This window comes from Astyanax mexicanus, chromosome 8, assembly GCF_023375975.1.
Source record: "Astyanax mexicanus isolate ESR-SI-001 chromosome 8, AstMex3_surface, whole genome shotgun sequence".
NCBI classification, from domain to species: Eukaryota; Metazoa; Chordata; class Actinopteri; order Characiformes; family Acestrorhamphidae; genus Astyanax; species Astyanax mexicanus.
The window spans coordinates 43,575,903-43,599,245 of record NC_064415.1 but is presented as its reverse complement, the minus strand read 5'-3'; the positions used below and the strand labels follow the sequence as shown (position 1 = coordinate 43,599,245).

General features: G+C 38.3%; 1 protein-coding gene across 7 annotated transcripts in view; it reads left to right on the top strand.

Moving 5' to 3' along the window:
- Positions 1–15,551, top strand: part of slc4a2a (solute carrier family 4 member 2a) — a 72,711-nt gene extending 57,160 nt beyond the window's left edge. For all 7 annotated transcript variants that reach the window (XM_049482238.1, XM_049482237.1, XM_049482239.1 and 4 more), the window contains 14 exons: positions 8–197; positions 769–874; positions 1,732–1,916; positions 2,235–2,451; positions 2,540–2,743; positions 3,228–3,376; positions 3,483–3,677; positions 5,668–5,883; positions 5,963–6,052; positions 7,251–7,417; positions 9,050–9,303; positions 9,431–9,600; positions 10,995–11,168; positions 12,506–15,551. In XM_049482238.1, the coding sequence (XP_049338195.1) occupies positions 8–197; positions 769–874; positions 1,732–1,916; positions 2,235–2,451; positions 2,540–2,743; positions 3,228–3,376; positions 3,483–3,677; positions 5,668–5,883; positions 5,963–6,052; positions 7,251–7,417; positions 9,050–9,303; positions 9,431–9,600; positions 10,995–11,168; positions 12,506–12,586 (2,398 nt within the window). In that variant the 3' untranslated portion in view covers positions 12,587–15,551. The remainder of the gene's footprint in view (positions 1–7; positions 198–768; positions 875–1,731; positions 1,917–2,234; positions 2,452–2,539; positions 2,744–3,227; positions 3,377–3,482; positions 3,678–5,667; positions 5,884–5,962; positions 6,053–7,250; positions 7,418–9,049; positions 9,304–9,430; positions 9,601–10,994; positions 11,169–12,505) is intronic.
- Positions 15,552–23,343: the final 7,792 nt, after the last annotated feature.

The following is a 23,343-nucleotide window of genomic DNA, read 5'->3' as shown; positions in this document are numbered from 1 at the left end:
CCATCAGTCACCCGAGTGACGGGAAGGAGCACACCTCCTTCCACAGGAACATCTCTGCAGGCAGTCTGGCCTCTCTGATGACCCATCACCACAGCAACAACCACATCGCCCCTCCAGAACCTTCCGCCACAGACCCTCTCATAGCAGGATCCGGCGACTCAGAGTCTCACACTCGCGTCGATATTGAGAAGAATGAGGTACCGCATGCAGTTATGTATATATACACGGCCTAGACAAAAAAAAGTCAGCACCAAAAAAAGCTCACAAACTCTAATATTTGATTGGAGCGCCTTTAGCTTTGATTGCAGCAAGCATTTACTGTGGAATTGTTTCAATAAGCTTCTGCAATGTTACAAGATTTACTTCAAACCAGTGTTGCATTAATTTTTCACCAAGATCTTACAGCATTGATGATGGTAGAGTCTGACCACTAAACAAAGTCTTCTCCAGCACGTCCCAAAGATTCTCAATGAGGTTAAGGTCTGGACTCCTAAAATCAATTGATGGAATAACCTGGTCTATATTCAGTATATTCAGGTAGTCAGCTGACCTCATTCTTTCAGCACATACTGTTGCTGAACCTAGACCTGCAGACCAACTGCAGCATCAACCCCACATCATTTACTTACTTAAATCCAGGTGACAACTTTTTTTGACCAGGCAGTGTATGTATATATGTATGTATGTGTGTATGTATGTGTGTGTTTGATGCAGACTAATTATGTCTCTGTGTCTGTAAATATGACTGTATCCTCTGTGTTCCTACAGAAAGACATTCCTCCAGCTTTGGGAATGCACCGGTCCAAATCCAAGCATGAGCTCAAGCTTCTGGAAAAGATTCCAGAAAATGCAGAGGCTACAGTTGTGCTTGTGGGTCAGTTGGCTTCTATTTCTCTCTTAAGTAATTTATGTATTTTTAGCCATTTGTAACAACGGATAATACGTAATTGGACGTGCTACAAGGGTTGCAGCAGTATCCAGTTATATGGTAAACCAGAGTTTAAAAATGTATGGCCATGTAATTTGCTTATTACCATTTTTGAATTAAAAATGCTTTTGCACATGTGCATTTTTCCCCTCCGTAACTGCCAATCTGATTTTGTTTTATAATTGTATTTGACAATATCAGCTGTTGGTGATTTTTTACAGTGCAGATGCTCTAAAACATCAAAAATATGTTTTTTTTTAATGATGATCCTGTCTGATCTTGGTATTGTTTGTCTTATTCTGATTATGTTGTTTAACTGTAAAAAACATGTAAACCTGAACCTATTGGTCAGTTTTTAACTTAGCTGTCCAAAAGGGAAGCCAGATGCAAGAAATTGACCAACACACTTAAAGAGCGGTTTCTAATGTAAAACAGTGAAATGGTAGAAATGCTTAAAACTTTTTTTATTTTAATATACTAATATAATCAACAAATAATAAACAATGTCAAACTGAAATATGCTGGGTTGGGCAATGATACCAAAGCTATTACATCGATATAGAGTCATTATAACATTAAATTGTTAAAAAAAAAACAAAAAAAAAAACATTTTTGTACCAAGTAAACCCCCAAAAATTGAACCAAAAAATAACATTTTAACTTAAACTTCTCCAGTTTATCTATTTCACTGAACTAAGTCCCACAACTGATATAATAGGTAATTTGCACCTCATTGTTTTAGGAAATTATTATTTTGCACTGTATAAATCATTATTAAAAAAATAAACAATCTGTGTCTACAGGCAGTGTGGACTTTCTGGACCAGCCGTCCATGGCTTTTGTGCGTCTGCAGGAGGCAGTTTTGTTGGAGTCGGTTCTGGAGGTGCCTATACCAGTGCGGTTCCTCTTCGTCCTCTTGGGCCCGCCCATCGCCAACATGGATTATCACCAGATTGGTCGCTCCATATCCACCCTTATGTCTGATAAGGTAAGATTATGGAGATTAATTGACTTCAGCTTTACAGTATTATACTTGGATTTGAGCAACAGCAACAGGAGCTGTAGCTTGACAATGGTGTTTGTTTTGGAACTTGTCCCAGACAAATTGAACAGAACTATTTATACTGAATAGATGAACAGTACATCACATCACAAGCTGGACGTAATCCAGCTGGACACATTTGAACAAGGCCTTCCTTCCACATGACAGAGTTATAGTCTTGTTCAAGATCACCGCCTTTTATTTAATGAAAGGACTACGTAATTAATTTGCCACTTTTGGTCTTTTTTTGCTGGTGTTTTCCAGCACTTTCACGAGGCGGCATATCTGGCAGATGAGCGGCAGGACCTGCTGACTGCCATTAACAGCTTCTTGGACTGCAGTATCGTGCTTCCTCCGTCTGAAGTGGGTGGAGATGAGCTTCTGCACTCTGTGGCTCGCTTCCAGAGAGAGATGCTTCGCAAGAGACATGAGCAAGAGGTTAAACTACAGGCCAAGGAGCCCAAGAGCCCTGAGGATGAAGGTACAAGTTAAAGCCACACATTGCTTTTACTTTCCTCCTCTCTTTCCTTTTCAACATGTTTTTCTCTTTTTTGTGTTTTTTTATTCAGCTCTTTTGCCTCCATTTAAACCTCGAGCCGATCCTCTCCAGAGGACAGGACGCTTGTTTGGTGGGGCCATCAGGGACGCAAGGAACCGCTACCCCAAATACCTCAGTGACTTTAAGGATGCACTCAACCCTCAGTGCATGGCTGCCATCATATTCATTTACTTTGCTGCCCTTTCTCCTGCTATCACATTTGGAGGACTTTTGGGTTAGTTGATTACACATAAAAAAATTTAACATTTTAATAAATTTGTACAATCAAAAATCAGGAAAATTTGGGATGGTATGGAAAATGCAGTGTTTCCTATTTTGACTTGGTCTCTTTTTAAACCCAAGATATTTTTTGTTTTATCAACCTAATTTTATTTGTTAATATACATCCATTTCTGCATTTTTTTTTGCCTGCACAACATTGCAAAAATATTAGACAGTTAAGCATTTACCACATTGTAACATTGCAATACTCCCTGCAATTTCTTCAATACTATCTGCCATGAAATGAAATTCAAAGCAACTGTATAAAAACAATGCATTTTTATTATCTATCCCAACATTCTGAAGGTTGTAGTTTTGAAAGTGTTCTCAGCTATGGTCCTGGAATAGCTTTGCACTGTGAATGCTGATGTTCTGCTGGCTCTAATACACCAGTTCAACAGATTAGGTAATTACCCAGTACCTGTTCCTCCTTACAGGTGAAAAGACTGGAGGGTTGATTGGTGTCTCAGAGCTCATCATCGCCACTTCAATGCAGGGGCTAGTGTTCTGTGTGCTGGGGGCTCAGCCACTCCTTGTGGTTGGCTTTTCTGGGCCGCTGCTGGTGTTTGAAGAAGCATTCTTTTCTGTGAGTGTCTTACCAGGTTCCTTGATGACCCTTCATCTGAGCTTTCATTAGCATTTCTCTGCATGCACACACACTCACAGCTGTCATCTGCATACATTTGCTTTAGTTCTGCACAGCCTATGGACTGGAGTACCTCACGGGCCGTGTGTGGATCGGGTTTTGGCTGATCATCATTGTGGTGCTGATGGTGGCTTTTGAGGGAAGTTTCCTGGTACGCTTTGTCTCCCGCTTCACCCAGGAGATCTTCTCTTTCCTCATCTCCCTCATCTTCATCTACGAGACCTTTTCAAAGCTTGGCAAGGTAGAACTTGAACATGATATCGATTATGAATGATTATAATACACCTGTTGACAAAAAAAGGATATACCACACAATAGATTTGTTGAAATGGAATGAATCTTGTATACGTGTGAATGTAATGATAATATATGTAAGTGATTACAATATTAAAGTGAAAGGATGGATTTATTGGGGACAAATGTACATTTATATTTACATTTATGGTATTTTGCTGACACTCTTATCCAGAGTGACTTAAAAGGTTATTCGTTATACAGAAGTGGGCCAATACAGTTTTAGGAGTCTTGCCCAAGGACTCTTATTGGTGTAGCATAGCATAGTCACCCAGACCTGGAATTGAACCCCAGCCTCACACATGATGTAGTAGCTCACTGGCACGGGGTGGGGTTATCCACTGCGCCACACCATCCACACTAACCACACTTAACGATTTAAAGGACACTCTAGACCCCTGTTGAGCTGCCTCTAATGTGAATACAAGATGAGATACAGTTGGGCATGAAGGCATACAGGTTCTGTATGGCATCCTGCAGCACATTTACCCACAGATGTAGATCTAAAGCCTGTAGATCCTCACACTCCACACACTTCAAACCAGCAGATCCCATAAATGCTCAATAGGTGATAAATCTGGCACCTGTGCAAGTAAAGGAAGTGTTGCAATCTGGCATAGACATTCCTGAGAAATCCTTAGTGTGTGGGTGAGCATTATACTGCTAAAAAATACAATTTGATAGGCATCACATGTGGCTACAGGATGTTCTGCACATATTGCTAAGCTAGCTAACAAGTGTCCCGTGTATCACTACTTGAAGCTAATGTTACATTACATTACATTACATTTGGCAGACGCTTTTGTCCAAAGCAACTTACAATAGTGTCTGCAAGTTTTGGTATTTGGGAGATTTAGTGCCCTCTCTGGTTAATTAATGGTTAATTGCACAGAGCATGTGGAAGAATCATTTTAAACTGGGCGGGTGTGATGCGGTCTCCTTTCAGAGCGGATGAATCTGATTCCAGGTTATGTTCAGTCAGAGACAGAGAGAGCGCTCAGTCAGAAAGTTCAGTTCAACTACACACTTTGTTTTTACTATGAGTGAATGAGCAACTGAGGTTCCCCTTCTGAAGTCTCCATTGCTCCACCAACCGCTCGCATTCAGTAAAACTGAGTCGGATTCTATTTTAGAGGCTCTATGTGTGATGTAAGTACATAAAGACGCATTAGGTGGCCAGAAGAACTCCCGCGAAAAGCGACCCGACACCCCAGTTTTTAGAATGAATGTATTGGGCTTAGCAGGGATGGTCATTCCAGCACACTGATACAATTAAACACAATATTTTGTCCCTTCTCCACTCAGAAATGTTTCTGCTCTCAGTTTAGAAACAAAATAATACAGACTGCCACTTTAAAATAACTGACAGTCGAATGCAAAGGTTCCCTAGTTAATCACAGAAGCACTCATCTTGAGGCTTCCATATTCTAACTCAACCACTGTCGGCTCCCAAACAGAACCTTGTCCCTAAATTTTACAGTTCCAGTCAGTAGCAGTTAAGGTTTCTCATTCATGACACCCCTACTAACTAAAATGAAGGTAGCAGACCGCCAGATGGCCTAGATGACAGGCAGTTTGTCTAAATGACCACCCTGCTTGTCTCAGAGTTTGAGAGGGGGTATATCATTGGACTTTCAACCAGGCGAAATGTTTTCGACTGTGTCACAGGGGCATGTCTAGCAGTGAACAATCTCTCACCAAGAGGTACACTAACCAATAGCTGCATCCTATAGCCTTTTTTTTATTTTTATTTTTTTACCTCCAGTCTAATCAGACCACATATATAATCACTTACATATCTGCCTGAATGCCCACCTTTGCAGCAATAAGGGTTGTATTATTTATTTATTGTTTTGTCAACAAGTGTAATAATAATGAGGACAATGACAGTAATAAGTATTTTGTGGACATTCAATCTGCCTTTATCTCTTACACAGATCTTCAAGGACCACCCTCTAACACCCTGCAACAGCACGTCCGAAAATGACACTACGTCATTGTTACTTAGCAACAGCAGCAGATCTGCAGACACGCCTGTCAAAGTCCTGAACCAGCCCAACACCGCCCTGCTGTCCCTGGTGCTCATGTCCGGAACCTTCTTTATTGCCTTTTATCTGCGCAAATTCAAGAACAGTGCCTTCTTTCCTGGCAATGTAAGGATAAAATCCAACACAGATAAAAGACTGATAGTAAAAATCAAACAGTAGATTACATTTCTCTCTCATTCCTCAGCTTCGCAGGGTGATAGGAGATTTTGGAGTTCCCATTGCAATCTTCATAATGGTTCTGGTGGACAACAGCATAAAAGACACCTACACACAGGTGAGTGCTTAATCAAACACCAAAAACAGCAATTTTTGTATGAAAAGCTTACCGTATTTATTTTTTACACTAAGGCGCACTTAAAATCGCCGTTGTGTCTTATGTATGAATTCTACCAGTCAGGAGCCACTCTGCTGAAGTGCAGCGTTTATACAGGAGTTTCAGTTTAGTTTAGCCATTCAGAGGCAAGCATATTTGACTACAGTCTGCATGTTTACCATGTTAAAAGATGCTATATTGGACAAATCGCTAGCTAATGTCGCCCTGGTTTACCAAAGTACTCAGGGTTCCTCAGTGTGCGATAAGCGCTACTGGTTAGCTGCTAATGCTAATGCTGCACCCAGCCTTAGTGGAAATCTGAAAATCTAAGGTTGCTGTAAATAAACAGAAGCGCTTTCCTCACCCAGCTAAACATTTTTTTTTTTTTTTTTTTTTTACAGTTTTGTTTACTTAGCTTAGCTTTACAGGCCTCGCCCCCCCCATTGGCAAGCCTGCTCCCCTGTTCCTTACTAGTGTTGCATAATGTGCCTTATAATCCAGTGCGCCGTATGTATAAAAATAGACCAGAAAATAGACATTTACAATGACATTCAAAAAGTCATGGGATAGCAGTATATGCAGTAACTTGATTATGAAGTATTACCTCAGTGGGTGGCTTGGGAATGCCCACACCTGTATGGGTGTCAGACGAATGGGACATTTCATTTTTGGAGCTGCGTGGGCGTTTTATATTCCTCAGTTCACAGAGTCACATTGTAATGCAAAACATCACCTACAGGTGGTAATGATGATTAGAGGACTGGCAGCGTCTGGCTAGAATTGTCCTCTGGTAAAAATCACATCCATATTCAGTGCAGGAGCCCCTGCATGCACATGCTACAGGTCAGCACATCTTCAATGTCCCATGACTTATGTGGCGTGTCAATGAATAAAATGTGAGAGAACACCTCACATCTTATACAGGTATTGGTGTTCCCAAGGCCATTCCTTAAGGCAACACCATTTGATCAGTTTATAATCTGATGTCCTGTGACATTTAGCATGTCAGTGTACATCAAGACCAAGTTACCCTGTTTATTGTCCACTTCAGTTATCCTCATACACTCCTTCACTGTCCAAACCACATAGAAAAAACACAAAAGACATAGCCCTTCATATTAAAACTAAGCATAATTTTTTTTTGCTCCCACCTCCACAGAAACTGAGTGTGCCGGATGGCTTTAGCGTGACCAGCCCAGATAAACGTGGCTGGGTGATCCACCCGCTGGGATCCGACGGCAATTTCCCCATCTGGATGATGGCTGCTAGTTTCCTGCCTGCCCTGCTCGTCTTCATCCTCATCTTCATGGAGACGCAGATCACCACGTGAGACTCCATGACCTTCCTTCTCACCTTAATCTCTCAAGCACAGGAACTCATTAACCGCTTCCTAATCCTTTACACGGGAACCCACTGTCCAACACATCTTTAAATGTTCCTTACTTCACCTCTCCTGACCCGGCTAATTAAGGACTCTCAATAAGCAGTGGTTGGCCTGGATCAGTTGTGTTGAAGGTGGATGGAGAGGTAGTTGAAAGTGTGCAGGGCAGTATGAGACACCCACAGATTAATTAATCTCGTTATAAACGTTAATTTGTTCTCTTTGAGTAACAGTTGTGATTTGTTAGTAGAGTGGGGCTTGAACGTTTGGGAACCCTTTAACATAAACATTTTTTATGCTTAAATTTGACCTAAAATATCACCAGATTTTCACAAAGTTGTAAAAGTAGATAATAAGAGCAAAAAAAAGCCCCAGCTCTGTTATGTTGATGAATTTCCTCCCATTAACTGCTGTTTAAGGTCCTTCAACAGCATTTCTATTGGATTAAGGTCAAGACTTTGACTCATTAAACATTCCCTTTATTCTTCTTTAACCATTCTTTGGTAGAACATCTTGTGTGCTAAGATTATTTTCTTGTATTATCTCCCAAAACTTTCCATTAGAATTTGCTGCATAATTCAGAATTTATTGTTCCATCAATGATTGCAAGCTCTCCTTGCCCAGATACAGCGAAATAGGCCAACATTCCAATACTCTCACAGATGGGCTATGTTTTTATTACATTAACCAATGTGAGAAAGGCATTTAGTTGCCTAGAAGTTACCTTGTGCTCTTTTCTAAACTCTTGCCTTATTACACGCTTTGCTCTTGCTCTGATTTTCATTGCAAGGGTAAAAATAGTCTTTAATGTTCTCCATTTGTGCTCAATTTTGTCCAAATGTGGACTGGCGGAGTCTAAACTTATTACCGATGGTCTTGTAACTTTGTCCAGCATTAACAGCTCTTCTGAGCTCTTCTTCACATGATGTGCTTCGATTAGATTTTGATGGATCTTGGTTAGAAAGAACTCTCCGCCCACCCACACCTGATCATCATAGCATTGATCGAAAACGTCTGACTGTAATTTCACTTATAAATGGTCCAGCAATCCACAAAATAAACTGTATGAAATATCCCAATCATTAATATTAAATGCAATATGGACTTCCCTAATAGACAAGATCAGACAATCATGACTAGGTGCCGAATTGGACATACTGCTCTTACCCACCGCCACCTCCTGGTTGGTGAACAGACTCCAGCCTGCCGTCTCTGTGATACTCCTCAAACTATTAAACACATCCACCACCTAAAGTACTTAATTTTCTGGAAGTCTTTGAAGACAATGATTTAAGTCTGTGATGCTCAAGTCATGAACAATGTTGATGCCATAAAATAGCCTTAATGTTGCTGATATGGCACAAAACCCAAACAAGCAAACAATCACTTTTAAATGATCTGCTAATCATAAAGATACACGTTCTTCCGTCACTCAAAGCTAGGTCAAATTTATGCAGAATATTTTTAGGCAACACTGTAATTCTTTACAGTAGTTCTTTCTCTCACTTTCTGATACGCTTTTTACGCAATTTATTTCTGTGGCTGTAACACCTCTCTCTTTCTCTTTCTTGTTTTAGTCTTATTGTGAGTAAGAAAGAGAGGATGCTGGTGAAGGGTTCTGGTTTTCACTTGGACCTGCTGATCATCGTGGCTGTGGGGGGGATGTCGGCGCTGTTTGGGCTGCCATGGTTGGCTGCTGCCACAGTGCGCTCTGTGACGCACACCAATGCCCTTACAGTCATGAGCAAGGCTGTCGCCCCTGGAGATAAACCACGCATTCAGGAAGTAAAGGAGCAGAGAGTGACTGGATTTCTGGTAGCACTTCTTGTTGGTAAGTTTATTATTTATTCATGTTTGGAATCTGAATTAAAAAAGGAGAATTTGGGGAAGTTTCTGTTTATCTTAATTGTTAACCATGTGCTTGTTTTTGTCCCTCACCTCTCTCTGTAACTGCACAGGTCTCTCCATCGTGATTGGAGATGTTTTGAGACAGATCCCTATTGCTGTGCTTTTTGGCATTTTCCTCTATATGGGAGTGATGTCGCTCAACGGCATCCAGCTGACTGAGCGCATGATGCTGCTGCTAATGCCTCCAAAATACCACCCAGACCACACCTACGTTCGCAAGGTCAGAACCCGTCAGGACCTGGCTTATATATGACAGAGTTCTGTACAAACATGGCTGTTACATACAAAGTTACAATAAAATGAATCAACGCTGCACTTTTAATACTGATAATTATCAACTCAACTTTATTTATATAGGGTTCCGAGTGGTCCAGCGGTCCAGCTGCCACTATGATCAGGAGATCGCTGGTTCGAGTCTTGTTCATGTAGCTTGCCATCGGCTACCAAAGCCCTGAGAGAGCACAATTGGCCTTGCCCTCTCTGGGTGGGTAGATGGCACTCTCTCTCCTTATCACTCCAAAGAGGCAGTGGCTGACTTCACATGTCTCGGAGGAGGCATGTGCTTGTCTTCACCTTCCTGGTGTTGGGCATCACTAGTGATAGAGTCCTAATGAGTGGGTTGAATAAAAAAGTCAGTAAACAGAGAATCAGTCAAAATCAGAGAAACATTCCACTTTATATTCTGTTTACTTCTAAATAAATACCAGCCTAAAACTGCAACCTCTTGAAGGTCTGAGTATAAGCCCCTTGCCACCATTCCAACTCTGAGTGATGCACCCTGAGGTCTAGTTTTATCACATGTTCAGAGGAGATTGTGTTGTTTGAATTTTTTTAATAGCTTACTTTTGATCCTGGTAGATATTTGTGTACATTAGCAGAGATGGGGACTCCAGTTTACAACTCAGACTTCAGGGGCATTTAAGAACTGTGTTTTGTGTATTGGAAACAATCATGTTTTCTATTTTTGGCCTATTAATATTAAGGAAACTCTGAAAGCAGCCTCACTCTTTTGTAACGTTTAGTTCTTCAGTGTGTTATAACGCATGCCGTTTTTGTAGAGCTGTTAGTTCTTAGTTATAAGAACTTCAAACAAGACGGCACAGACAAAAGAAGCACAGGCAAAAAGTTACTGAGTTAATTAAAACAATGATTAATTAGCTTTGTCACACGTTACCAATATCATCCAGATCTTATTACTATAATAAAAGTCCAATTAACACACTTAATTTTCCATGTTGTTTATAATGCAGCAAATGTTTTAAATGTCTTAGATTTAGCTGTGCAGTATTCTTAGCAGACAGGATAGCAGCAGACACAGCTCACAAACAGAAGAGACATGAGGCTTGAGACTTGACTTGTACTTGTGAACACGTCTGTATATTACACTATGTGCACTATTGGAACTTTGAAAAATGTAAATTCTTACTGTCGTCCAAAATGCAAGAAATAAAACATTTTTAACTTTTTTAGAAGTCAATGTAAGTTTTTAAGATTTATTTTTTAATTTATTTACTATATTATTGATCATTATCAGTATTGGTTTTAAGCACCTTGAGCACCATGGCAGTATTTCATCATCATTCCATCACTATTGTTTTGATCTGTCTGTTTCAGGTGCGCACTCTACGGATGCACCTTTTCACAGTGTTCCAGATAGTGTGTTTGGCTGTTCTCTGGGCTGTCATGACCACTGTGGCCTCGTTAGCTTTTCCCTTCTTGCTCATCCTCACTGTTCCCCTCCGGATGTTCCTGCTGCCACGGATCTTCAGCCAGCGTGAGATGCAGTGTGTAAGTCCACTTGTGGTCCACTTTCTCAGAGAAGCCTATAGATAGAACTTTTGGGGGAAAACATACACATGAGTTTTTATTCACATGTTCTGTTAACGTGACGGACAGCTGTTTAGTCCGTATGTTTTCACTGCAGCTCTTTTTTGAGGTGGAGTGATTTATTCATTACTGTGGAAAGTAAGAGCAGCAGTAAAGCTGTATTACACTCTGGTATGATGTAACTTTGGAGATTAATCTTTGGTCCAGGTGCATCTCGGACTGTTCCTAGTTAGCTGATGAACACCAGCTTGTCAACTATTGATTTGTTGTTAGCTAATCCTGATGTGTCAGGCTCAAGAAAATGATGATTTAGGCCTATGTTTTTAATGCTTTTTTAAAATGTGTATATATATATATAATAAATACAGCACAGGATCAAATCACACTGTAATCGTAAAAAAGGATGCACAGGTTAGACTACAGTTTGTTTAATAGGCTACTACAGGCCTTCATTACTTAAACAATTCCCAAAAATATCTTGGTTTATTTTGCATGTACATTTTTGGTGTTTTCTATTGCAGTTTAATGATGTGTGCAATGTGTAGTTTATTCAGAAAATCTAAACATATCTTAGTAGACTGCCCTGTACTTTTAACCACCAGAAATAACTTTTATAGGGTTACAAATATGAAAGAACTGTTTGAAAAGATTCCACCAGCTAAAGTACTAAATTTTCCTTCATCCTTCATATAAAGACACTCATTTAAGTCTGTGATGCTCAAGTCACGAACATTGTCGCTGCCATAAAATAGCCAAAATGTTGCTGATATGGCACAAAACCCAAACAATAAAAATTCAGAAAATGTTGTATATACTTGAGGAGATATACTACAGGAGAGGAGAGCAGAAAGGCAGCAGAGATAGCCTCAAAGTGATCAAGAGGGGCGATGCTTGGTGTAGTATGCTGCTTGGACACAAATCGGGGACTGATCAACCCCGGCCGGGTCACCCAGGCGAGGGCGTCTGATAGTCCTAGACCCGAAACACCCCATAATCCTGGGTTCATCACTGAGGATGTGTCCAAGCTGCACCATTTAAGGTGTTTCAAATAAACGTCTCTAGAATACAACAGAGCAGTAACAAGAAAAGATCAGGAGTGAATACCTGATCCATGAAAATGGATCCAGGCCTCTTTTTATTTATCAAATAATTACAGACAAGATCAGCAGCTGTAGACACTAAAGGTGTCTTCTGGGTACTTTAAATTTTACACCCTAGCTGGACTGGAGTGTGAGGTCTTTTTTTATTATTATTTTCACGCCATGACGTTTGTGTTGTGTTTTGTGTGTCTTCTCCAGCTTGACGCGGAGGATGCAGAGCCCAAGTTCGACACCAGGGAGGGACAAGACGAATACACAGAGATGCACATGCCAGTTTAACCCTGTCCGGCTTTTTTTTTCTGTTGTTTTGTTTGCTGGTCAGGCCAAACTGACTGACTCCACACCCTTCTTTGTCTGAAAGGCCCAAAGATAGATAATTGCTCATCCTCACTAATCTGATAGAATCACAGACATGGTCTTGGCTGTGGAACACAGTCCCACATCACACACATCTACACTCTACACTCAACAAGTCATCTCACTAAAGGCTGTGCCAAATCGGTCCCTGCAGTCCTGCTCTTAGAAGAACACGAGGTTCCTGCCTAAGAGTATTTTTATAAGCTTTGTCTTTGTCTCCAAATACGGTTGTTTTTATTATTGATTGAAGAACTATATTTATATATCTATATATTATGTGTGTATTTAACAGTTCCCTGGATGTCTGTTGCAAATGGGTCTTATGCATATTTCTTCTAATATGTTTTTTTTTTTATTATTATTATTATTATTCAAGATGTTTAGTGTCCCTGTGCAGTGTGAGCTTTGTCTGTTTGTGTTGTAAGTGGAACGCGAGACCCAATTTCCCCAAGGTAGCTCATAATGTCACACGAAGCACTTTATGACGTATGCAGTCGTATGCTTTTGCTACTATGCCGTTTTTTCCATCTCACATAAATCAAGATGAAATGATGTAGACTGAGCAACTACATAATATCTAAAAAAAAAAACTAAACAAAAGCGTAAAAGTAGCAGATCTTATTTTGTACAGGAGTGATCCTGTTTTTTTTTTATTTCATCTTTTTTGACTGTGTGTATGAGACATCCGTTGTGGAAAAAATAAAAAATAATATGCAAAGCTTTGGACTGCACCATGCAGTCATCGATATATATAATTAAAACCAAATGTATTAAAATACCAGCGTGTTACGAAGCTGTGGTAGTGCTGCTATACAGCAACTAGATCAGCCAATCACTAAATAGGAAAAAGTCCAAATATTGGCTTTTGCGAGTGTAAGTTTCTGTGTTCTGTTTGTGACCGCTGCAGCGTTTGTTGTATATCGACGCCACACAGCTTTGCTGAAATGAACAATTAAGAGATTCACAGCAAAGCAGCAGAGGCATATCTGCTGAATCAATCAGCTGAATGCTCAAGACTGAAACAAGTTGCTGTAAAACTATAAGAGTATATTTAAATAGTGTTTTAATGGTTTGTAGGTGTAGAACTGACAAAGATAAGGGAACTGCCAAGTAGTCCAGATGATTAAACTGTATTTTAAACAAGGACTATGGCGTACACCATTCCGATTACTGCTCTCTTTCTTTTAATTATTAGATTACGTTTTTTTAGTCGTCATTAATTTTGTAACATGTGCGCTTTAGAAACAACAATGAAAGGCCTCCAAATCAGCTAAGCTAGTAGCCTCGCACAGCTGTAATGATCTGATTCTTTTATTTAACATGCTGATATCTGAATTTTACTCTGTTATTTGCGTAACAGGTTGAAGTAGAGAACATCTATGCATTTTAAACCTTTTAATTTTGTCTCATCTCTTGTAATTTATCTTCTTGTGTTTCTGATTTCGTATTTTGCAAAACTTTGGCTGGGCAGAAGTGAGAAGTGAAGTCAAGGTGCTGTGCAAACTTCAGAGAGGGACTTTTATTTTATTTAATTTCCAGTCAAAATATTTAGTATCAAACTGATATACTGACATGCCAAAAGTATTGTCACGTGCCGTGGACTAGTATTGCTGTATAATATAGAAGCTAAAAAGTATGATGCAAAATGCCTTTAGGGCCTCCTGCATTGAATGTGGGTGGGATTTCTGCAAGAATTGCTTGTCGGTTGGCATGGACGTTTCTAGCCGGACACCACCAGTCACAATCATTACCACCCAGTGCACTGCTGGTATCCATTATCAGGCCTTTCTTAGAGGCAGAAAATCCATGTTGCTTTAGCCAGTGTTCCGCCTCACACATACCCACACAAGATAACATCTCATAGCTTATACAGGTGTGGGCTTTCCCAAGCCGTCCTCTGAGGTCCCATGACTTTTGACATGTCCGTGTATTTACCAGTAAGCATCAGAAACTGAATACAGAGAGATTTTTCAGTGTTCAGTGTTTCAGAGTTCACATTTCATTTTCACACATCTGTCTGTTTTTCTAGATCACTAAAAGTTCATTCCTAGAAGTTGAAGTTCTTTCTGCTTCTCATCATCCACATAACACTATAGATTTTTATCACTTTTAATGACGTTTCATGAAGGTTAACGTTAAACATTGGTGAACATCACCAGCAGTTTGTAAAGTTTAAATTCTGTTTGTCTGGCACTTTTTGTGGTGTACTAGTTCTTGCACGGCTGTTAGGAGTCCCATGTTTTGTAGAACTGTTCATCAAACACTGTTTTCATTTTCACTTTTTTTTTGTATGCACGTGGATCATCAGCTTGTATCAATTCTCCTGTTCAGAAGTATTTCCTGAAACATTAAGCACTTAACGGTTGTTTGACTGGAAATGAAATGAACTAATATGAGTGGTGGTCTGAACGGATGTTTGCGCTGTACTGTAATGTAATGTAATTAATGATTACAGTGCAGACTGGTGTTCCTTTGTAAATGGAAGAATGATTCACTGACATTCCAGCTGAAATAATCCAAATATTTGTTTTCTAAATCTAGGAAAAGAAAGGTGTGATTATTGGTAAATTGTGTAACTGTTACTGCCTGAAGCGTTTGTGTTACAGCCACCTGAGCTCACGTTTGTAGTGCCTTCGATATATCACTCTGAGACTTGCCGGAAGAAACTGTGTGTAGTTGCTTTTGCTTGACGCCAAATGAAAGAAGTGATCGCACAAATGTGAAGCAAAAGTGACCTTGTGTGTTTCTGTATGAGTTATGCTAAAGAGAAAGAATGAGAGAGAGGGAGGTGAGCTGAGAGACTGCTGAGGTCTGTCAGTATCACTACCACTATGTTTCTGTATGTGTGTGTCGACAGTGCAGAATCAATAAAGAGATTCAACATTCATTTCCAGCTCTTCTGTGTTTTAACTGTGTGTCCTTAAACTTCTCCTTCCGCTAAAATCCACTCTTTCTTCTTCTTTGTGAAATTGAGTTGTATATGATGCTGCACATGAAACTCTTCCTCAACCTCCACTGTCTGCTAAGTAAAAAAACAATTTGGTAAAAATTCAGTAAACAGTGTAAATTTACTAATTAATAAATATTTAGAGTTTCCCCATTATCTCAGTGTTTTATTATTTACCCATGAAATAAATAAAATAGTTTTGTTTACACTAGCTATTTATCTATCTTGTATAAGTAACTATAGGTGTACATCGGATCTCCGGTGGATTCTGCGTTTTACCGAGACTCTACGACTAGGGACCAGGAAAAATCTGACAAAAATTAACAGTGAATTAATTAAATAATTAATGGGTATTTAGTAGGGGTGTCACGATCTCGATATTTTATCGAAATCGAATCGAAATGAGGTCACGATCTCGAGTATCGAAGTCAAAAAGAGGATCGACGATCCCTCCCGCGCGCGCTACGCAAATAGCGCAGCGCGCTACGCAAATGGCGCGGCACCAACACAGCGCATCCTATTCATTTAAATAGAGATAGCCACTGCATGAGCGCAGTCGGCGGGAGTGTGATCACTGTTTTTATCTGTCCAACGGGGGAGGGGGGGCGGGGGTTGGGCGCGCAGGTTTTGTATCTGTATCTAACGGAGGGGTGGGTGCGCGCAGGTGAGAGCGTGTGAACTCGCTGAAATGCGTGTGTCAGTGTGACTTGAGAACACTGACTATAGATCACAGTGAGGTGGATTAAAAATCTTAAACTTATAATTGACTACACCTGTTGCTTTCCATTGAATTAAAAAAACATCTTTCTCTCAGATAAAGTAAACACAAGCGTGTTTCTGACTAAAATAAAAGCTTTTCAGGAGAGATATAAGTTATGTGTAAATATTTATAAGACAATACCCACATCACTTATCTAACCAGCCTGTACTGATTTCTGCCCCCCAATAATGCTTTCAATAACCTCTTGTAACCCCTGGGAGCCAGGGGTTACACTCTAATAGCCTTTAATAGTCTTCAGTAGCCTTTAAAAGACTTACCTGGCGGCCGTGGTGTGTCCACTAAACTCCGTAGTTATAAACATCCTGAGGTTAGCAGCGCGCTAACTGACCTGTTTATAATGTAATCCGAGCAGTGCCTCCGTGTCGGCTGTTCTAACCTGCTGCTGTTAGCTGCTTGGGCTGAAAGATGAACTGTAGTGAGCTGTATTATCCGGTTAGTGGGGTTAAAACCTTTATTTGTTTACAGAAACAGTAAAAACGGACTGGCTGAGCTCTGTAGCCCGTGGCTGGGCTGTACTGAAGTAGTGACTGAGTGAAGAGAGCGGGGCTTGTGCTGCTGCTGCTCCGACTAGTGGTTGGATGAAGAACTGCAGCTTCATGTAATGAGCAGTTTCACCAGCCATCCACACACAGCTCTGATAAACTGCTTGTTTTAATAGTGCACACTGTTGCTACCAAAAAAAGTCACTAGATGGCATTACCATATATATCTTAATAAATAATAATAATAATATTTATAATATTTATAATAATAATAATAATAATAAATATATTGTTTAAATTTTATGAGGCATAAAATAATAACAAGAGAAAAAAAACAAGAAAATCGAGAATCGAATCGAATCGTGACCCTCAAATCGAAAATGAAATCGAATCGAGGATTTAGAGAATCGTGACACCCCTAGTATTTAGAGCTTTCCATTATATCAGGGTTTTATTATTTAATCATGAAACCAATGAAAGAGTTCTGTTTAAACTAGTTACTTAGCTAATGCTAGCTATCTTGTGTGAGCAGAGGTGGGTAGTCCAGGTCCAGAAAGTAAAAGGTTTTTAAAAGAGTTTTATTTTAGCGTTAAACCGGAGCACTCTTTGTCAGAAAAAATGGCTCACATTGTGTTCATTCATACTAAAGACCACAACTAGACATTTTAAAATGAATGAAAAAACAATGAAATGAGACCTTTAATGCAAAAATTAGGACATTAGTCCTAATTTTCATAGTTCATAGATTAACCTATCATCTGGAAAGTGTCTGTGTTTTTTGTGGATTTAAAGCTGGGCAGTAAAATAAATGGGACAGGAAACATAATACTTTTAAGTGGGGAGAGGGTGATATGTTCATAAAAATATATCACTTTTTTATACTACTTTTGCGATAATTGCATTTTTGGTGATATCAAAAAAAAATGTTGAAAATAAAATAAAGGTTTAATCCATGTAGGTGTAACAGTTTTAAACATTCAGTAGAAACAAAAAAACTACCTGTAATCGTTCGTTTATTTTTTAAACAACAGAATCAGACAGTATATTGAAGAGATATTTGTATCAAATAATAAAAATAGAAAAAAATAATTAATGTAATTAAAATAATAAAGCAAACAAAGCTACCAAAAAAGTATGCAAACAATTTATACAAAATGTATACAAAATATACAATATGGATTTTTAAAATCATCATATAAATGTGTACATTATGACGCAGCACACCCCTACTTTTGAACATTGGTTTTGGTGAAGACTTTTAGCAAAGGCATTGCTTAAAAAGAAAAAAACTCAACAACAAAACTGAAGCTCTTTTCTGTGCATGTTTTAAAAAGAAAATGAGTGAAAAAGAGTTATGTTGGATTCGTGCAATCAAACAAATCATAAACAAGCCATTATGAAGTTCTAAAACCCAAACAAAAACAGGATAGCCCGGAGAAATATTATCCAGAGGCTCAAACATCTTGATATCCGTTTATAATGATAACTATGAAAGTGTGTTTCCTAAAGATAAAATAAAGGCTGGATGCCCAGATTAAGTGCTTCTCACTTCCAGGCAGTTGCATGGCTGTTGCTACATGCTGACCAGTGTGGTTGATTAATTGGTGTTTTATTATTTCAGGTGTTTGATATCCATTTGCTAGTTGGTATTCCAGGTGGATCGCAACAATGACTTAATTTTATTGTGATATATGATTTTTCACAACAAACATATTGAAGAGCTGTGATAACACCATTAATAACCACAAACTTCAACTGCATTATATGCACGTGCAGCAACAGAGGAAGCTCTTCACACTGTAGACTGTGATCATGTGACCTAACAAGGCTGGAGGTAGAGTGAGGTAGAGCTACAGTTGTGTTCAAAATTATTCATCCCCCACTGCAGTAAAGCATTTTAGCAAGTTTAACATTTACTTTTTATCTTGTTCAGAATCAGATAAAAAAAATAACTTGTACAATAGAAACAAGCAGCTTAATTTTCAACAGTATTTTTTCTGATATACCAACAAATGTCCTTTTTGTGATTTCCTCATTGACAAAATTATTCAACTCTTTTACGATGACCACTTTTAAGAACTAAAGTTTTAACCAGGTGTTTTCAATCACACATTGAAAGCACCTCTAGATGTAAACAGAACCATAACAAAATGCAATTAAGCAGATTTAAAGGGACTTATGCTGTGTTTACATGACGAGCCACATTGCCCAAATCCGATTTTTTGCTCAGATCAGATTTGGCTATCTTGACGGTTCACATTCAAAAATGTTAGTACCGGTAATCTATATCTGTGTGTAATGTGAACGAATATGTCCCTAAAACGCTTCACATGCACATATTGATACGTGTATAAACGTCTCCTTCTTCACCAACAACGAAAAATGTCATATTTGAAAGACGAATCGTATCTTTATAAAAGGAAACGGGTGCGATTGTTAGCAGCTCATATGTGGAGCATCTTTTGCTGGAGTAGAGAGTAAACAGCTGGTCTGAAGTACACGCTCAGGTCGAGAATAAGGCCAGGCTATAGCTGCACCAAGAGATGTGTGGGTACAAAAGAGAAGCATGTAGCGCATGCGTAAAATCAAAAAGACAAATCAATTCCGATTTGACTGTTCACATTTGATTTTAAAAAATGGGATTTGGCACCTTCACATGGCCATTAAAAAAAAATCAAATCTCAGCCACATTGAGCAACATCCAGCCGCACCTTTGCACATCACATTTTTTGTCCATACAGTATGTTGCTCCTCTAGTTTCTATGTAGCCTATGGTGGTTGCTTGGATGTTACCAAATTGTTGCTGTGGTACCTTTTGTGGTTGCAAGGGTGTGATTAGTGTATTTGTATCATGATATAAGAATTAAAAGCACTAAAGTGGTCAATAAATGATAATTACTAACTACTCATTACAATTACTAATATACTGTACCACACCTTCCTTCTTTATTCAATGGTTTTATTTATTTTCACTACATTGTAAATGAATACTGAAGTCATCCAGCTCATGAAAAACACATAAGGAATCATGTCGTAACTTAAAAGTGTTAAACAAACCAAAATACTCTGTGAAGCATTTAGGTGCTCTTATCTGGGGAGCTGTTAACTTGTGGTTTATGAGGCTAGAAAAACTGGCTGAATTTATCCTGTGCAACAGAGGAAACTCTTGTTCTTCCTTTCCTGGGGCAATCCTGATGAGAGCCAGTTTCATCATATCATTTTTGATAGTCTTTGCGAGTTCTTGAAATTTCAGATTGACTGACCTTCATTTCTTAAAGTATTTTTTTCTTTACTTAGTTGAGTAGTTCTTGTCATAATCTGGATTACAACATTATTCAAATAGTTCTATTCACTGTATACCTGTAACTCTACCTCTTCACAACTGTACAACTGATGCTCTCAAACATATTAAGAGACAAGAAATTCAAGCAATTAACTCTTAACAAGTTCAGCACAGCTGTTAACTGAAAGCTGAACATTCCAGGTGAGTCTACATCATAAAGCTGAATAAGAAAACTCAGCCAATATGTTTAAAACTGTCATTTAAGCAAGAGGGTCTACTAAAATATAAAACATATTCTGGTTTGTTTAACATGTTTTGTGTTTCCTAAATAATCCCATATGTGTTTTTTTATAGTTTGGATGAGTATATAAATGTAGAACATAAAAAAAAAAAGAAAAACCACTGAATAATAAAAAAAAAGTGTCCAAACTTTTGATTGGTGTTGTACTTGATTTGTAATGGGTGTTATATGAGGTTGTTGAATATATTCAGTGTTCTGGAACTGAAACACTGGAACTGAATAAATCTGCTGCCATCTGCTGGTTTAATAGCTAAATGAACCTAACAGCCATATTATCACCATCTACCACAATCAGAATAAACATATTATCTAACGTTTTTAAAGTAGTGTGAAAACTGTTTCTGTGTTCTGCAAAAACACTTCCAATATTATTATGATAATGCTGCCCATGTTAAATATCACATTATTAATTTAGGTGGCTCTATATAAAAGTGTTTTTATGATGGTCAGTTGAATTATTATTTTTTACAAACAAAGGGACTAACTTAACACTAATAGAATCTGGTTAAGGAGGAGAGTTGTTTTAAAACACTGGACAGGAAGCCACTGGGAAACAGTTTTCACTGTTTAAACTGTTTAAATCTGAATTTTACCAGTTAGGTTGTAAGGAGCAGTAAAGCCACTTATACAGGAGTTTCAGTTTAGTTCTCCAGAGACTGGATCAGTATTAGCATTATCCGCTAACCGCACTAAACTCTAGCTCTTTCGCCATTCAGAGGTAACGTTAAGTATTAACGGCCTGTAGCCTGCTGCTTATCTCGATGCATTTTTATCTTGTTAAAACAAGCTACCTAGGATGAACCGTTTTATACTTTCACCCTGGTTTACCGGAACACATTTACTAACTGTATTAGTTAGCTTCTTATGCTACTGCACACAGCTGTAAATAACTGTCAAAAACTAAAGCACTTTACTTACCCAAATAAAAGAAAGAAAACGTATTTTTAAGATTTTTTTTAAAGTTTTGTTTTCTTAACATAGCTTAGCTAGATGAATTAGAAGGAAAACATGGTGATACCCGTGTTCCTTACTAGTGCGAAAAATAAGGTACTAAAGGCAGCAAAATAATAGCTTTATTTCCAAAGATTCAGCATGACTTTTTATCACTTTTACAGATGTGCCTACCTTTCTAAATCGCTCAAGAAAGAAATCGCTCAAAATATCGCTATAGGCAGAAACTCTCACAAAGTTGTTTTAAAGAAAAAAAGCATATTAACATACAGCTCTGGAAAAAAAATAAGAGACCACTTAAAAATGATGAGTTTCTTTACTTTTACCAGATTTAAAACCTCTGGAATGTAATCAATAGTAGATGGATGATCACAAGCCATCAAACCAAGTTAAAATGCTTACATTGTCGCACCAGGAGTAGTTTATAGAATAAAACAAATCAAAATTTGAGAAACTGATTCAGAAACTGAACTGGTCTCTTATTTTTTTCCAGAGCTGTATGCATATATTATATTTACTGTTTACTTAAAATGTAGCTTTATGAACTTTGCTCTATTTTTAACTGTCACAATGACATAAGGGTTTGGATGTTATTTGTACTTTTTCAGTAATCAGGAAGGTCAGAGAGTTTTCGTCAACAATATGTGATGAGGAGAACGTGACCCTGAGTGGCAGAGAAGCTTCACTGCTGTTCTGGGATCAGTGCATATGAACTAGAAGACAAAAAGCTATCTGAGTGAAGTGCTGGGAACCTCTCCTCAGATAGCCAGCGCATGCCTGTTCTACACAATGTAAAGTTCTACACAAGCCAGAAGATCCTTTCCATCCACTCTTTTCTTTTGTCATCCTGTCACAGACTTTAGGACACTTAAGAAATGTTTGATACAAAAATTTCTTTGATTTTCTCTCAAGAAAGTCTTCATTTTTAAGAAATGGTTGACTACATGTTCAAATAATTGATATTTATGACAGTAAATATCACTTCTGTTACTTCTTATGCTTTGAGTAACAGGAATGAAAGTTACAGCAATTAGTTTTTAGCATAAAATTAGCAAAAACATAAAAGATAGCTAAATGCCAGCTATGCTTATAGCATGAGGACACTGAGCACATTTTAGTGATTTTAACAAAATTTGTATTTTATCAATATGATCAGATATACAGAAAAACAAATGAGGGAACATTTCAACAATTTTGAAACCCAGGGACACACCTAAAACACAACACAACTAAAATGTGTATTTTAACATAACTATTATAGATTTATTATATATTTTTTAAAAGCATAGATGAGATTTGGAGACACACAACAACGCAAAAATAATACATCTCTGAAGGATTTTAATATTTATATTTCATGGCAAAATTTGTAGCTAGAGAGTGTTCAAAATAGTTTGTATTAATGTTTTATAATTACATATCTTCCTTTTGCAATTAGGTCAATGTACAAGACACTATGTTTAATAATAAAATGTATTTTAAAGTTATTTTGTGTGCAAATTTATACATGTAATTTTCTGTGGACAGAAATGGCACTGATTTAGTGGAATGGCCCTTGCATAATGTGGTGTGTATGATGCTGTAGTTGTAAAAGAATCATAACAGGAAGCAAGACAAATTTCAGAGAGCTATGACAATAAAAGTGCATTGAATTATTGCACACACCTACTATAGGATATTGTAATACAGGTTGAATCTAATCTTAATCTATATTTACATTTAATAGTTTCTTTAATCGATTATTTGCTGATACTTATATCACTTCTATTATGATGCATCTCTATACACAACACCTTCCACAGATAGATTTCAAAAAGATCCGAGGCGGATCCTACTGAAGGCTGAGGCGTGCTGATGAAGGGGCTGGCTGCTGGTGTCTCTTCCTTTAACACTGTCTCCACCTCCTCCTGGTTTCCTGTTCTATTGGTCAGCCT